Source organism: Symphalangus syndactylus, chromosome 10 (assembly GCF_028878055.3).
Source record: "Symphalangus syndactylus isolate Jambi chromosome 10, NHGRI_mSymSyn1-v2.1_pri, whole genome shotgun sequence".
Taxonomy (NCBI): domain Eukaryota; kingdom Metazoa; phylum Chordata; class Mammalia; order Primates; family Hylobatidae; genus Symphalangus; species Symphalangus syndactylus.
Genome location: NC_072432.2, coordinates 23,015,757 through 23,033,816, shown reverse-complemented (window position 1 = coordinate 23,033,816; position 18,060 = coordinate 23,015,757). Strand labels below are relative to the sequence as shown.

The 18,060-nt window shown below is 39.9% G+C and overlaps 1 protein-coding gene across 3 annotated transcripts in view; it reads right to left on the bottom strand.

Annotated features, from left to right (window-relative positions):
- Positions 1 to 17,859, bottom strand: part of STAM (signal transducing adaptor molecule) — a 78,088-nt gene extending 60,229 nt beyond the window's left edge. Inside the window, exon 1 of one of the 3 annotated variants that reach the window (XM_055296688.2) lies at positions 14,819 to 17,859. In XM_055296688.2, the coding sequence (XP_055152663.1) occupies positions 14,819 to 14,858 (40 nt within the window). In that variant the 5' untranslated portion in view covers positions 14,859 to 17,859. The remainder of the gene's footprint in view (positions 1 to 14,818) is intronic. The other 2 variants (XM_055296689.2, XM_063610122.1) reach the window with 2 other exon arrangements.
- Between the last annotated feature and the right edge of the window lie 201 nt (positions 17,860 to 18,060).

Sequence of the window (18,060 nt, the reverse complement as noted above, 5' to 3'; positions counted from 1 at the left end):
GAAACCTCTTCTCTACAAAAAAATACAAAAATTAGCTGAGCATACTCAGGAGGCTGAGATGGGAGGGTCACTCGAACCCAGGAGGTGGAGGTTGCAGTGAGCCAAGATTGCATCACTGCACTCCAGCCTGGGTGACAGAGCCAGACCCTGTCTGGAAAAAAAAAAAAAAAAAAAAAGTAAAAAGATGGAGAAAGATGCATCATGCTAAAACTAGTAAAAAGAAAACACTATATTATTTTCAGACAGATTAGACTTCAGAGCAATTAAAGCTATCAGAGATAAAGAGGAACACTATATAGTAAGGGTTCAATTCTCCAGAAAAACAAAACAATCCTTAATGAGTACGTGCCTATCAAAAGAATGCCAAAGTACATGTGGCAAAAATTGATATAACCGCAAGGAGAAACAGAGAAGCCATTATTCTACATGGACACTTCAACATTCCTCCATCAGAAATAGACAGGTCAGGCTGGGCACAGTGGCTCATGCTTGTAATCCCAGTACTTTCAGAAGCCGAGGCGGGTGGATCACGAGGTCAGGAGTTCAAAGACCAGCCTGGCCAATATGGTGAAACCTCATCTCTACTAAAAATAGAAAAATTAGCCAGGTGTGGTGGCAAGCAACCGTAGTCCCAGCTACTTGGGAGGCTGAGGCAGAAAAATTGCTTGAACCCAGGTGGCGGAGGTTGCAGTGAGCCAAGATTGTGCCACTGCACTCCAGCCTGGGTGACAGAGCGAGACAAAAAAAAAAAAAAAAAAGAAATGGACAGGTCAGGTAGGCAGAAAATCAGAAAGGACATAGTTGAACTCAACAACACCATCAACCAACTGTATATAATTGATAATTGACATCTATAGACTACTTCATCCAAAAACAACAGAATACACATTCTTCCCAAGCTCTCATGCAGCATCCACCAAGACAGACCACCTTCTGGGCCATAAAACAAACCAAGACAAATCTAAAAAAATAGAAATCACATAGTGGTTATAATGGAATAAACTAGAAATCAATAACAGAAAGATAGCTGGAAAATCCCAAAGTATATGGAGATTAACACACTTCTAAATAAGAGTTAAAAAAAAAAACTTAAAAGAAATTTTAAAATATTTTGAACTAAGTGAAAATACAACTTCTCAAAATCTGTGGGATGCAACAAAAGCGGTGGTTAGAGGGAAATTTATAGCATTGAATACATATTTTTAAAAAGAATCAAGATCTAAAATCAATAAGCTTCTACCTTAGGAAACTAGAAGAGCAAATTAAATCCAAACTAAGCAAGCAGAAGAAAACAAACAACAAAAATTAGAGCAGAAACCAATGAAACTGAACATAAGACCAATACAGAAAATCAGCATAACCAAAAGCTGATTATTTTAAAAGATCAATAAAACCGATATGCTGCTAGCCAAGCTAAACTATGGAAAAAAAAAAAAAAAAGAGAGAGAGAGAAAACACCAAATACTAATATCAGAAATGAAAGAAGGGACATCACTACAGACCACATGGATATTAAAAAGAAAAGGAAGGAATATTATGAACAACTCTATGCCCATAAAATTGATAACCTAGATGAAATGGACCAATGCCTTGAAAGACATAATCTGCTGAAATACATACAAGAAATAGACAATCTAAATGGCCCCCATCTATTTAAAAAATTGAATCAATAATTAATAATCTTCTACAACAGGAAGCACAGGCCCAGATGGATTCACTAGTGAATTTTACCAAACATTTAAGGAAGAAATTATACTAATTCTGTGTAATCTCTTGCAGTATATAGAAGCAGAGGGGATACTTCCTAACTCATTCTGTGAGGCCAGCATTACTCTAATACCAAAACCAGACAAAAACATTACAAGACAACTATAGGCCAATATCTCTCATGAACATAAATGCAAAAATCCTCAACAAAATGTTACAGGTAGTAAGACAGGTATGAGCAGGGCAGGAGAGGGTTCTCCCACACCCACTAGGAGTGTTGGGTGATTCAGCAACTATCACATTGCCTCTCTAAAAGTGATAAATTGGCAGCCTGCACCAGGGAGAGAGAAGCTCCTAACAGTCCACAAGTGTTAAACATTAAAGTGTTAATTGAATGCAGGCACCAGGGAGAAGCAAAAAAGGGGGCTCCAATAAGATCTCAGGCACTGGGTGAGTGAGCCTAGGCATGTGCATTAAGAGACAAAATGGTAGTATATGACCTTCCTGGGGCACTCCACCGGAAAAGGGAAGAAAGCGTCCGATGGGCATGCATACAACTTTCTAAACACACTGTGCATGCTCACCTCCCAAGTATAAGGAGGGCACTGCGCATGTGGGCCGCCCACCCTAAGAGAAGAATCACAGGAAAGGGGCCAACCTATAGAGTCCTGGGATCAAAGTTAAACGCCGCACTTACTCTTCAAGTCGCCCACTTGGATTTCTTCCAACTGCACTTTCCTTTCTTTCCTGCTGTAAAGCTTTTTAATAAACTTCCACTCCTGCTCTGAAACCTGCCTCATCTCTTTTTCTGCCTTACGCCCCTAAGATGAATTCTTTCTTCTGAGGAGGCAAGAATTGAGATTGCTGCAGACCCATACAGACTCACTGCCAGTAACTCAGATACCTTCCACCGATAACAAAAATATCAGCAAATTGAATCCAACAATGTATAAAAAGAATTATATACGCCATGACCAATTAAGATTCATCCCAGGTATGCAAGGCTGATTCAACATTTGAACCGTTACCCTCCAAGAAATTAGAAGACTCTTTTCTGGGGGCTCTATGTCAGCCCAAGAGGAAAGACCTAAAGATAGTAATTATTGCAGGGGGAGGAGTGAAGAGGCAGAATTCCACAGTCAGTGGCCCACCAGACCAACCTACAGTGAAGTTAAAAGTCAATGAGACCTAACCATACGATCAGAACTTCCAATGTGCTTTTGATTTCTCCAGTATTAGCCATGGGCAAACAAGCAAGCTATTTGAAACTATCTTTTTTTTTTTTTTTGAGACAGAGTCTCGCTCTGTTGCCCAGGCTGGAGTGCAGTGGTGCAATCTCGGCTCACTGAAACCTCCACCTCCGAGGTTCAAGCGATTCTCCTGCCTCAGCCTCCCGAGTAGCTGGGACTACAGACGCGTGCCACAACGCCCAGCTAATTTTTTTATATTTTTAGTAGAGACGGGGTTTCACCATGTTAGCCAGGATGGTCTCAATCTCCTGACCTGGTGATCCACTTACCTCGGCCTCCCAAAGTGCTGGGATTAAAGGCGTGAGGAAACTATCTTCTAATGTGGAAGATAAAGACCAAAAAAAGAAAAAGAAAAAAGCAACTTAAGAGAAAAAGAATATGCGTAGGAGGAAAAAAAAAAAAACTTTAAAAAAATCATTATATTTCAAAACAACAGCTGTACAGAAGCAGAGGGTAACCAGTCTTGACTGGAACACTGCAATTCAAAGAGCAGATATGCTGAAAGATAACATCACCAAGATCTTCAATAGCAGTCTCCATTTTTTAAACACAGATGGGTTGGGGGGAGGGTGGAAATGACTCATACCAAGATTCTTATCTGTAATGGTTCGTCTTGACCATGTGATAATGAAATTCTTGTTTCCATACTCTCCTCCATGCCCTGCTGCCTAGATCAATAGAGTACACTTATTTCCTCATTTTGACCTACTACTGAGAGCGGAAGTAGGTCAAGTGAGTTTAATTGCAGAAAATAGAAAGCAGTCAACTCTGACCAAATATTTTACAGGTGTATAATACCTGCTATATATCACAGCATCACCTGCTAGTTAGTCACTACCACTGGACAACTAAAATAAGCATCTAGTAAAGACCAAGTGGATAATAACCAATGGGTATTGGTTAGGTAGGGTACCTACCTAGCTACCCTACAATCTTCTAACATAGAAGATAGCAAAAGCAGATTATTCACACAAATTAATTCCTTGCATAAGAATTAATACAAAGATCCAAACAATTCGTAATCTCAATAAAGCGATTTACTTGCAGGCAATTATAAAATTTGAACACATATTCAGCAAAATGGAATAACCTTCTAGTCCATGCCATACCCTGCCAGAAGTAGCTTACAATCTAAGAAAGGAAATGAAACCAGCAGATAGATTTAAATTTAAGACTGAAAGGGTTTCAAATAATGCAAAGCCCAAAGCAAATTGAAAGAAAGGTAAAGAGCCTGGAGAGAGAGAAGAGGAGAATCAAGAAGGGCTTCCTGATGTATTTAGAAAATAAGAGGACAGAATAATGAATTCATCTGTTTCTAATTAAGTGAATAAAGTAAAAAGTAAAGTCATCAAAACAGAAAAGAAGTATAATAATCTAGGCTGGCTGAAATACAGACTACTTTGTGAAAGTTTGGAATAATAAGAGAACAACATTAAGACCTAAAATACTAGCTCAGGTGTTTGTACTGCTTCGAGAAACATCAGAATGCCAAGAGTTCTAAATAAGGAAATAAAACAAGAACTAGACTTTTTTGAAAAACATTAATCACCAATATGTAAAAGTGGTTTGGAAGAGAGAAAAGAGAAGAACTAGCTCAAATTTACCTATCATTGTTCAAGTTTTGGTAATATATTGTAAATCCCTTGAAAATAATAAGGTTTACTTCGGGGAATTATTTCAATAACCATGCTCTCAGTCTAAGTGCTCAAAAAAAATGATGACTACTCATGTATCTGCAATATGAAGCCACAAAAAGTCATAGTAACACATTGACCTTAAATAATATCTGGTTTAGCCGGGCGTGGTGACTCACTCCTGTAATCCCAGCACTTTGGGAGGCCGAGGCAGGTGGATCACAAGGTCAGGAGATCGAGACCATCCTGGCTAACACAGTGAAACCCCATCTCTACTAAAAATACAAAAAATTAGCCAGGTGTGGTGATGGGCGCATATAGTCCCAGCTACCTGGGATGCTGAGGCAGGAGAATGGCGTGAACCCGGCACAAGGTGGAGCTTGCAGTGAGCTGAGATCATGCCACTGCACTCCAGCCTGGGTGACAGAGCAAGACTCCGTCTCAAAAACAAACAAACAAACAAAAAATAATAACAATAATAATAATAATAATACCTGGTTCAATGGTTTTCAAACTGAACTTTCAAATGCAGAAACCCTCTACAATGCACTGCTAACTACCCAGAGGGCCAGCATACTTCTGATGCTAACTACCCAGTCAGCAAAGACTTCACAGGTTGACGACACAGCTCTCCATAAGACTCCCTTCACTTCAAACCTCAGACACAAACTCTGGGGTCCCCAGGCACTTCTGACCAACTGGATACAAACTGGGAGTTCCCACTATACTTCAGGATTGATAATTCACCATAGCAACTCACATAACTCAGAAAGTACTACACTTACAATTAGAGTTTTATCATAAAAAACACAAAGCAGGACCAGCCAATCGAGATACACAGTTGTCTCTTGGTATATATGGGGGATTGGTTCCAGGATCTTCCACAGATACCAAAATGTATGGATGCTCAAGTCCCTAATATAAAATGGCATTGAATTTGCATAAAGCCTGTGCACATCCTCCTATATACTTTAAATTCTCTAGATTACTTATCATGCCTAATTCAATGTAAATGTTATGTAAATAATTATATTGTATAGGGCATAATGACAAGAAAAATGTCTCTATGTGTTCAGTAGAGACATGATATTTTTTCCTCTACAAGTTTTGATCCACTGTTGTTTGAATCCATGAATGCAGACCCCCAGATACAAACAACCACCTGTATACAGCTAGATCTAGGAGGGTCCCAAACATAAAGCTTCTGTGCTAGGAAGCTTCATCACCCTCCGAGTACATCAGTGTGTATCACCACAATGTGTATCACCTACCAGAATGCTCAACTGAGCTTCAGTGTTCAGAGTTTTTATCCTGTTTTACCAAAACAAATGTTTAACTCTGTGAGATGAATCCACACAACACAAAGCATTTTCACAAATCGCTTGTTTCTAGCTTTTATCGCGGAATATTTGGTTTTTCAGTGTAGGTTTCAATGGACTGGGAAATGTACCTTCATGGATTCTACAATTGGGGTTTCATTATATAGGTATGATTTATGAAACCTGACCACATAGTGGAACTCAATCTCCAGGTCCCTATCCTTCCCAGGAGGTCCTGTGACTCAAAGACCAAATCCTTTAATCACATAGTCCTTCTGGAGTGGCCAGCCCCCAGACCGAGTCATCTTATTAGCATAAACTAAGCCTTTATCCCAGGGGCCCACCGTAAATAACAAAGATGCTCCTATCACTCAGAAAATTCCAAGGATTTAGAGGCTCTCTCCTAGGCAACAAAGACTAGTCAAATTATTTATCATTCAACACTCTATAAGAGAATTTTTTCTTAAAAGAAACCCAATATATATGGCAAACCCGAGTGGAAGTGCTCTGATTGAGGAGTCCCAGAGCTCCCTAGGTACTCAACCCCTCTAAAGCCCAAGAATATTGAGTGAGTCATTCTGAACAATATCACTTACTTCATCTTAGAAAAGGAAAGCATGTTATTACTTTGGTCTGGTAGTCCATTTTAATAGTTAATTTATCATTCTTACTGACTGGTAGCCAAGCAGGCTTTTTTTTTTTAAAGTGCATTTTTTAAAAGAACACACTTAAATTCTACAACCTGCCACCTTATTTAAAACATAATAGCTAAGTATATTAAAGCTTATTAAAAAGTTAACAGTTTATCTGATCAAATGTAAATTGCCTACTATCATAGTTGAGTGCTATCTTACAGTTCTTGAATTAACGATATACGCAGGAACACATGATAGTTATCAGCAGATATTATGTTGAACACTCATGAACTACTTTATTACTTTCCTACACATAAATAGAATCAGCATCTGACTCATATTTGTATGGATGGATCAGAAACACAACCCACTTCAAAAATCTAAAATTGTTCACATCATTTATTGAGGCTGCCTCAAAATCATCAAAATCAGTGGCACAATTCTTCTCAGTTATAAAAGAACAAGTTTTTTTTTTAATCAGAAGGATATAAACTACCTACAACATGGTTCTGTGAATAGCAAATGAAGTCAAAACTATTTATTTTCTAAGACAAAAACAGGGTTTGTGGGAAAAGGAAAAGCGACAAAAATAACAGACTTGCTTCTAAAGAATTCAAAGCTTCATAATGATCTCATTTTATCCTGAGATTATCCTTACACTAATACTCAAAAAGAAGAGATTGAGAAATCTGCCCAGCAGTACCCAGAAAAAACACACACAGAGCCTCATTTGAATTTCAATAGTCTTTTCAAAAGATTAGAGAACTTTTTTCTGATAAGCAGCTACTTTTGATTTTTCTCAAAATTTATGACTGTCAAACATCTAGGGAGGTAAGAAATGCTGACAGGATGACTTCACATCACATTTAGGCTGTGAGGAAAGGACTGTCATTCAGTCAGCCCGAAGATGTAACAGTTCATTAAAAATGGCCAATGGAAAAATAAGTCTGAAAGAAATTATCCAATTTGCAAATCAATTCTTCAAAAATCTTTCATCTAATGTCCCTGATCCTCCTGGAAACTGTATCTGCAAAGAAAAGTAATCTGACGCTCTGCTAACCAGAAAAAGAAGTAGGTATCAAAAGAATAGCATGGAAGCATTTCAGGGAGGAACATAAAACAGAAATGATAACCTAAAGGCATTAGAAAAAATAGCTTAGAGGAGAGGTAAAATAGGGACAGAAGAACCAAAGAATACAAGCTCTTAATCCAGTGGATATCAGGGTTAACATACTTGTATTCTGAATTTTCACATTTATCTCCTATGTTTGACAGTAACTGATTGCACACCTTAGAATCCAATAGTCCCCACATCTATTTCTAACTTGATCATAAAAGGAGCTAAAACGTATCCATTGGTTACTACATGCCAGGTGCTATGCTAAGTGCTTTACATGCATCATCTCCTCAAAACAAACCTACTGAGGATTAATGAACAAATGGGCATGTCAAGCCAGAGGATCCACATCTGAAGAGCACAGTGGCATAAAACCAACAAGGAGTGAAATACACCTGTAAGAAAAAAGTGGAAGGTGAGGCTGAAGAGTTACAAAGAAGCCAAATGTAAGAGGCCTTACATGCCCTGCTGAAAAGTTCAAAGTACTGTCAAAGCTGTAGATTCTCTAGAAATTTTTTTTTTTTTTTTTTTTTTTTTTTTTTTGAGATGGAGTCTCGGTCTGTCACCCAGGCTGGAGTGCAGTGGTGTGATCCTGGCTCACCGCAAGCTCCGCCTCCCAGGTTCAGGCCATTCTCCTGCCTCAGCCTCCCAAGTAGCTGGGACTACAGGCGCCCACCACTACGCCTGGCTAATTTTTTGTATTTTTAGTAGAGATGGGGTTTCACCATGTTAGCCAGGATGGTCTCGATCTCCTGACCTCATAATCCGCCCGCCTCGGCCTCCCAAAGTGCTGGGATTACGGGAGTGAGCCACCACGCCCAGCCCTCTCTAGAAATATTTTAAACAGAGGGGCCACACGTACATTTACATTTTAAAAATATCACCATCAGCCATCTGGAAAATAAATTGGGAAAAACTGGAGGCAAGGAAGAACAGCTGGAAGCTACTGTACTAATCTGAGAGAGTGGTGATCTAAACCTGGAATTCTTGAGGGCATATTCGGTACCAGGGTATCTGGCACAGGGTAGACAGGATACATTTGTTGTTTAGAATGTAGAAAATTACAACTACAGAAGTCAAGAATTACTCCCAAGCTCTTGACTTGTATGACTAAGTAAACTAAGGTACCAACTATCAAAACAGACAAAAAGCGTAATTGAGAAGAAAAATTTCAAATGGTTTTGAACATGCTGAACTTGAGATATCTGAAGCCTATTCAATTCTGGTAAAGAGTCAGAATGTCATGTGTTTTCAGAAGTAATCCTCATAGCATCCGCATGACGTATAATGGATATTTCTATCCCTATTTACCAAAGTAGAAAGTGAATTCAAAGGGGTCCTATACCTATCCAACTATATATTGTGTCCATTTACTAAGAGTAAATGCTGCAGGTGCAATTTAAGCCCAAAGCCCAAGGTCTTTCTATAATACCACACGACAGGAGAATGTGACATTAACATTTAAGATTCATCTGGCTTATGATTTATGAGGCTGAATGGACTAAGCAAAGCAGACTAAAACAACGTCCAAGTATGTAGGACGTGGACCGGCCCAAAGCAGTCTGACTGGGAACACAAATACTCTATTATAGAAACAAACACATATGATGATTTAGCAGAGGCAGGGAAATGATTCAAAGATGCCTCTTGGGTTTCAAGTCAAGATAACTACAACACCAAAATATTACCAAATTGGCTGGGCCCGGGTGCCTCACATCTGTAATCCCAGCACTTTGGGAGGCTGACGCAGGCAGATCACTTGAGGCTAGGAGTTCGAGACCAGCCTGGCCAACATGGCAAAACCCCATCTACATTAACGTAAAAAAGATTTAAAAACAAAAATGTTACCAAATAATGAATGAAGAGCCAGACTGAGAAAGATAACTTCAGTTTTCTGACAGACGAATTTGTTTTGGAGGGAAAAAAGAACACCAAATAGAAATACAAGACTAATGTTCTAGAAAAATACCAATAATTCACTATTTGATAAATAATTCTTGAGTGCTTTCTATGTACCAGACACTATGCCTAAAGTATTAGGGGAAAAAAATGAAAAGTTCTCATCTTGATGGAGTTTACATTCCACACAAAAGATAATCAATCAATTAATGTCAGGTCACTATGTACTATAAAGAAAAAAAAGGAACAAAGAAACAGAGTGAGAGGGTAAAGATGCTTTTTTTTTTATTTATTTATTTTTTTAAAGACAGGGTCTCACCCTCTTGCCCAGGCAAGAGTGCAGTCATAGCTCACTGCAGCCTTGACCTCCCGAGCTCAACCAATCCTCTGGATTCAGCATCCCGAGTAACTGGGACTACAGGCATACCAACATGCCAGCTAACTTTTTTATTGTTTGTAGAGACAGGGTCTCATTATGTTGCCCAGACTGGTCTCCAATTCCTGGCCTCAAGGAATCCTCCTGCCTCAGCCTCCCAAAGTGTAGGGGTTATGGGCATGAGCCACTGCATTCAGCCCAAGAAGGATATTTTTTACAGAAGATTATTAGGGAAAGCCTCTCTTAGAAAATGACGTTTGAACAGTCCTGAATGGGTGTGATAAACATCCAGACCTTCAAATAACTGGGTGAGGAGTATCCCAGGCAAAGAGTACCATATAGCTACAGAGGCAGGAATGAGCTTGGAGCGTTCAGATTTAAGAAGCCTGGAATTCAAGAGAGTGAGTTTGGAGATCATAATCATATCAGACACACAGGAAGGTGCCATATTGTGAGCCACAATAAAAAAATTTGCATTTCCCTTTAAGTAGGATAGGAAGCTACCAGAGACCTCTGAGCAGGTAACATTTTTAAAAGATCACTGACCTTTGTAAATGAGAACTGATTGTAGAGGCAAGAGTGGTGACAAAGAAACCTACCAGAAGGCTCTTGCCACTGACTATGAGAGACAACAATGACTGAAGTAAGGTAAGAATGGTGAGACAGAAAAAGGTGATGATGTGTACAGAGTTTGTTCCCTCTGGTCGGTTTGTGGTCTCGCTGACTTCAAGAATGAAGCTACGGACCTTTGTGGTGAGTGTTACAGCTCTTAAAGGTGGCACGGACCCAAAGAGTGAGCAGCAGCAAAATTTATTATGCAGAGTGAAGGAACAAAGCTTCCACAGCATGGAAGGGGACCCAAACTGGTTGCTGCTCCTGGCTGGGGTGGCCAACTTTTATTCCTTTATTTGTCCCTGCCCATGGCCCGCTGAATGGTTCATTTTACAGAGTGCTAATTGGTCCATTTTACAAACCTCTAGCTAGCTACAGAGCACTGATTGGTGCATTTTACAAACCTCTAGCTAGCTACAGAGCACTGATTGGTGCGTTTTTACAGAGCACTGATTGGTGCATTTTACAATCCCCTTGTAAGACCAAAAAGTTCTCCAAGTCCCCACTTGACCCAGGAAGTCCAGCTAGTTTCACCTCTCAATGAGATTCTGGATATGTTTTTAAAGTATAACCAAAATATCTTGCTGATAGGATGAATGTGAAGTGTGAAGAAATAAGAAGAATCAATGATACAGCTAGACATTAGAGCCCAGTGACAGGAAACAGTAATCACATTGTCTACTGAGAAGAGCAAGGATGAAGGAATGAGCAGGTTTGGGCAAAGAACTAAGAATTGAGTTTTTGAATGCTTGTTTTTAGACTCTAAGCAGAATCCAAATGTAGATGCTCAGTAAGAAGATGGATATCTAGGTCGAGAGCTCAGGCAAGAGGCTGAGAGTAAGAACATAAATCCAGGAGTCACCAGAAAACGCTAGGTATTTAAAGCTAAGAAATTAGATGAGGTTCTTTTTAAAATCTTACTAAATAAAAAGTACAGAAATTTTTCTAAGTGCTTTACAAATATTAACTCAACCCTCTTAACAACTCTCTAAGGTAAGAACTATTATTACTCTTATGTTCCATATTAAAGATAAGGAAACTGAGACACAGAGTAACTAAGCAACTAGCCCAAAAATCACACTGCCGGTAAGCAGCAAACCTGGGATTGAATCCAAGCAGTGTGGCCCCAGAGTCTGAATTCTTAACACTAAGCTAAATTGCTTCCTAATACTCTAAGGGAAAAAAAAAAAAGTGGAAGGAGAGAAGAGGCTCCGGAACTGAGCCCCAGGGCACTCAACTTTTAGAAGCTGCAAAAAGGAGAAGCAAAAAAACTTAAAAGGAGCTAAGTAGAAAATGAGAAAAAGTTTGGTGTCCTGAAATCCCATGAATAAAGGACTGTATATCAAAGAGGAATGCTTAAGAGATCAGCAAAGAAATGGACTAGAAAGTGACCATTGGATTTGGCAAGGTGGAAGTCACTAGAGACTCTGAAATAAAAACTTGATGAAATTAAGTTATCTTATGTTTCTTCTAAATTCAACTCTTGAATAATAATGTCCAAAATGAGATTCATTTATTCCATAAATGTTTACTGAAAGTTCTTTACCATGCCAAACACTGGTCTGCAGCTAGGGATACAGCAGTGAACAAATCAAATAAAAATCCCTGTCCTCAGAGCTCACATTCTAGTAACATCTTTCGGTGTTTCTTCCAAGGGAAAAGCTATCAACAGCATTGTGTCTCTTTATAAAAAGTTATATTATATAAATCAGTCAGTGAATTTCTGATTCAGCTTCAGATTAAGACAATTTTGAAGACGTGCAAATGTATACAAGTGTTAAGTGATAAATAACTGTATCAAATGAGTTACTTTAATGTTATGACATACTTATTGGTAGATATGGTGAAAGAAAAAATTGTTAAGTGTATTCTATACACTGTATTCTATATGTTATACTATTAAAAAATAATATAGCAGTCTACTGGACTCTGTGCAAGGATTACGTACTGGGAATCTCTGAGGGGTCTTCTTAGATAAACCTTTTGTAATATTTCAATACAAGGATTGTGAGAAGAGAATTGGTCCAATACCAAAACCTGAGCAACTTTAAAAAGTAAGCTTTTCTGGAGCAAAACAATGTTGCTACATTGAAGAAGTATACTGTCTAGCAGGCTCAACTGACACATTCTCAACTCAACATTTATTAAACACCTCCTATGTAGCAACCACTCAATAAGGAGGAAAATATAAATAATTTGGTAAAGGCAAAAATGCTAAAACAAGTTAGAGAATTTTCTAAGAAGGTGGAAATTAGACTGGACTAGTGCAGCGGTTCTGAACTGGGAGGTATTTTGTCCTTCCAGGGGGCATTTAGCAATGTCCTGAGACTTCTAAAATCATGAGTGGGGGCTGGGTGTCACTGGCATCTAGTGGATAAAGGCCAGGGATATGGCTGAACACCTATCGCACCGGACAAACTCCTATGACAAAGATATTTATCTGGTCCAAACCGTCAATAACGTTGCTACTGAGAAACCCTTTGTTACAGTAATCAGGAAATGATTCAGGTATAACGAGTTGGATTCTGAGTTGGCCTTAACACATAAGGATATGTTGAAAGATAAAAGAAAGCGTAAGCATAGGACAAAAGCATAAAGGCAAGAAGGTGCCTGTGTTTGAACTGGGTGGTACAGGTACTAGGAACGGGTTTGACATTAAGAAATTTACCTGAATCCAGTGCAAATACGTGTTCACAAAGTCAGTAGACTATAAAGATGACTGGGTAGTTGCTAGCTAAATTATACAGGACCAAGAAAACTAGACAAAGGTGCTGTAAACAGAAGAAGCAAGTATTAAGAAGCTGTTTTAAGTATTTCCCCTAGAGATTCATGTAGTGAGATGTAAAACTGCTTGATAGCAGCAACTAGGCCTTGCTCATCACTGTATCTCTTATGTCACTGAGCCGCTGTGTCCTTTAGTGTGTGCTAACTGCTTATTAAATTAAATGTAATTTTCCAATTCATTAAGCATAATCGGTGATCTCCAAGGTTCCGTCCACTGCTAAGATTCAGGACACTCATTTGAGGTGCAACAAAAAAGGTAGCACCTAGTAAGTGCCTACCACACTGTAGCAGGCCCTCTAGACATATCACTTAACTGCGGAACGGAATGATATGTTTTCCCCTCTTTAAAGACAACAACACTGGAACTCAAAGAATTTAACTTGCCTATGATTTCACTGTGAGCTGAGAAGTGGTGGAGGTAAGGAATGAAGCCTTTTCTACTCTTACATAAACCTCCAAGTTTCAGTGACCTGCTTTTAGGAAGAGTTAAGCAAAATTCAACATCCACCTTTCATAATTAAAATACACAAAGACGTATAAGGTAACTTCATGAGGTTGTCCTTATTCACAGTAATGATTACATTCTGCCATAAGGGTTTTGGAAATGCTGTTTGTCTTGCTTTCATTCCACACTTGTGTGCCAAGGTAGTTCCTACGTACGTTCAAATTAAAGCAAAATTCTCTCCCCGGAAACTCAAATACCCATAATTATTACCTTCAAGTCAGAAAAAAATAAAATAAAATAAAAAACAAGCAAATCTATTGAATTGACATGATCAGTGTCTAACACCAGTGATTCAGAAAACAACAAAAATGTAGCATTTAAAACTCTTTCCAGATTCAACAACTTCTTCCACACTTCTTTACACCTTTTAAAGTGCAGAGACCTCGCCTAAGAGAGACATCCCAGAGGCTCAGGTCCTCAATTCAGTTTCAGTTGTTGCCAAGTATTTCATCTTCATCGCTCCCCACATTTTTAAGAGTCTACCCTTAACCAGAGCTCCCTCCTTCAGTTTCCGTTATAAAAGATTTTAAAATCCTCTAAGGAACCTTACCTAAAACATTCTGCCAGTTCCAGACGCTCAACATTTATTTGTCTAGGCAAGCACTTTTGGCGTAGGGTTTACAATCCTAATCTAGCCAACATACGCCTTAAGCCCTTCGCTGTTCTTCCAGAAGCACAGTCCCTGCACCAGATGCTACACCAGCTGCTCCTCCCAGGCCCTTTACACCAACCCCTTCAGCAGTTCTTTGGCAACCTACAGTCCTAGCTCAAGGCCCATTTCACAGGATGAGTCCCATTTCTTTCAGAGGATGCGCCAAGCCCTCAACCTCCTCCCAGCTCTGAAGGAAGGAACCTCAGGAAAGGGGAAGAGCGAACTCTTCCTCGGCCCTGGCCCGAGGGTCCTGAATGCAGGCAGGGGCTGGCAGAGAGTGAGCGTGCAGTCCGGTGAGGAATGGGCAGGGAGAGGCAAAAACACTTACCAACATCCTGATCGAAGGGATTGGTGGCAAAGAGAGGCATCTCCACTGCGTGCCGAGGTGTCCGCGGGGACTCCCCCTCGACAGCACGGGAGTCACGGCTCGACGTAGGAAGGAAGACTCCTCAGGGAAAAAGAGCAACAGAGACTGACTCTACAGGGTCCGCGACAGCTCCTCCTCTCACCCAACCCCAGCAACAGCGGCAGCAGCGGCGGCGGCGGCGGCGGCGGCGGCCACAGCAAGGAACCGAGGAAGCCCCCGCGGGGAGCTTGTCGGGAATCTGGGCGACCTCGGCGCTGCCTGTCTCAAAGCTGCCCCGAGCCTGCCCCGTCGGTAAAGACTGAAGAAGGAGTCCCCTCTGCCTGACTCCTCTTTTAATTAGTCACACAGAAGAGTGGAATTAGTACTTGTGTCTTCTGCTTTTCCCTTGGCTAGGAGTCTCCGGAGGACAGGGTCCTTCAGGCGTGCTGAAGCCTACTAACAACCCCAGGAGTGACTGGGAGACCCAGGAGAAAGAAAGCAGGTTGAGTTTGGGTCGAGCTGTGCCCCTTTTTTCCTCTCGCTCTCTCGGTTATCATAACCTTTTATCCCCTCTGGAAGGAAATGGAAATTCCTTTGGATCATCTTCTAGGTAAACAGTTTAATTCGCTGTGTGAGGTGACAAACTTGCTCGGATGAAGTCATGGGAGCTGAACGGATTGGCCTGAATCCCAAGAGGGGAGTGTTCAGGGCGCGCGGCTCCCTCGGAGAGGCTGAGGTAACGCTGGCTCCTTCCCGGGAGTCCCTGAACGCCCGGCTTCGGAATCTGCAGACAGCTCTTCTAGTAGGGCGTTGGCACCTACTGACTAACCGTGCAGTCACTCAGCAGCTGTGATGGTTGGTGACATGTCTTTCACAGCCCAAGATAGCCTCCCTAGACTGAGCAAAAAAAAGAAAACAGAAAAAAACTGGAGCTAGAAGTTCATCAGTGAGTGATTCCTAGCAACCCAAAATGTTGATTTAATTATTTTACTTATAAGTTTAGTTAACCAATAAAAATTATTCTCTGTGTCATGGAGAAGTTTTAAGGAGCAGCTACTAGAGATTTTGCGTCCCACTTGGAACAAATTTAGTAAGCTCATCTTGTACATAATTTGAAATTATGGAAATTATCCCCCAAATTACGGCACCTCCAAATGTACCATGGAAACTAATATTGACATGTCAACACAGGATTAATACATAGTAATCAAAGAGTGCTTTAAAAATTGATTAAAAATGAAGTCCCACCTCTGAAAGTGAAATGTTCTAATTAAAGTAGCAGTTAGATAATGTTTTGTCTTTTAGGTAAAAATTACAAAGAATCGGCCGGGCGCGGTGGCTCACGCCTGTAATCCCAGCACTCTGGGAGGCCGAGGCGGGTTGATCACCTGAGGTCAGGAGTTCAAGACCAGCCTGGCCATGGTGAAACCCCGTCTCTACTAAAAATAACAAAAAATTAACCGGGCGTGGTGGTGCGCGCTTGTAATCCCAGCTACTCGGGAGGCTGAGGCTGGGAATCGCTTGAACCCAGGAGCGAAACTCCGTCTCAAAAAAAAAAAAAATTGCAAAGAGTCAGGGATGTGAGGAATCAGACATTCACATACTGTTGGATGAAGTGTAAATACTGTATAATCTTTCTAAGGGAAATATTTGTAGGCATGTAACAAACTTTTTAAAACCTTGGGACCCAGCAATTCCATTTCGGCAAATTAATCCTAAAGACATTCTTTTAAAACATGAACAAAGGTATACGTGGCAACATTGTCTGAAGGATCAAAGCATTGCCAACCACTAAAATGTCCCACGTTAAGTGATTGGACAAATTGCTTCACCTCTTGGTGTCTCAGTTTCCTCATCCGTAAGAAACAGGAATAAGAGGGTTGTGAGGATCAAATGAATTAGTACAAGCAAAACGCTTATTGCAGTGCCTGGCATAGAGTAAGCACTAAATAAGTGTAACTGATCATTGTAATTTATATTGGTCAATTAAATCATAGTACACAAGATGTGAAAACTACACAGCCATTTAAGGTGCATAATACAGATTGATATTTGCATAGACATCTGAATACATAAGTTTTCAGAAGGAAGTTACAAACCTTATAAAATTACAAATGCCCACAATTTTAAAACTCTGAAAGGAAATACATGAGAATATTATGACGTGATTGTCTCTGAGTGGCAAGATTCTAGACAATGTTTTTGTTCTTTATGCATTTTATTAGTCAAAATATTTTGATGAGCATGTATTTCTTTCAAAAGCAGAAAAAATGTTAAAACACAACAATGTAAACAATGATATGTTGGTACCACGAGTTTCTTAGTATTTTGAGGGGCCAATACCAAAAGCGTGCTTGTGTTTCATTATGACAAGTATAGAATTATTCGGAAATATCACGACTGATACGGAAGTCAGAACATTGCCTCTCGAAAATGTGCTTTGATTGCTGGGCTGACAGAATTAGGTGACAACTTGTTTACCTTAAGATCCTGAGCAGTGCCTTGGGCCATTATCATAAGTGCCTGAGCCAGATATTGGTGGCTCAGACTGGCTGTATCAGAGCCAGATATTGATGAAAATGCATTTGGACGTGCTCTGTACTCCGGACTGAATTACTCTGTTGCCAGCAATAAGCCAGGGCACAAACTGTTCAAGCCTTGATTATCAATATGTGTGCACTGGGTATAATACATACTAGTATTGAGAGCAGTATCCGTGTATTCTGACCTAGAATGACTTTAGCTATGGGGGCAGGGGGGTCTCGATGATTAATGTGCTGTATAAATAATGAATATTTTTTAAATATAAAATTTTTAATATTTAACTTAAAAGACAAACATAAGTGAAATGCTTTGTATTTTGTGGTTAACATCCCTTATTATCCCTTTAAAATACTGAAATACTATGAGTTTCACTTTTAGTATTACCATAGTTTTTAAAACGTTTTGAAGACTACATATCAATGTCATATTAAAATGTTTCTGTAATGTTGTATGTTTAATAAATTCTGTGGTTGTTTGTTAAATGTTATATCCCTTTATTCTCAGTTTGATTTTGAAAATTCATCTACATTAAAAACAAAAATACTGGCCAAGTGTGGTGGCTCACGGCTGTAATCCTAGCACTTTGGGAGGCTGAGGCAGGTGGATCATCTGAGGTCAGGAGTTTGAGACCAGCCTGGCCAACATGGCGAAACTCGGTCTCTACTAAAAATACAAAAACT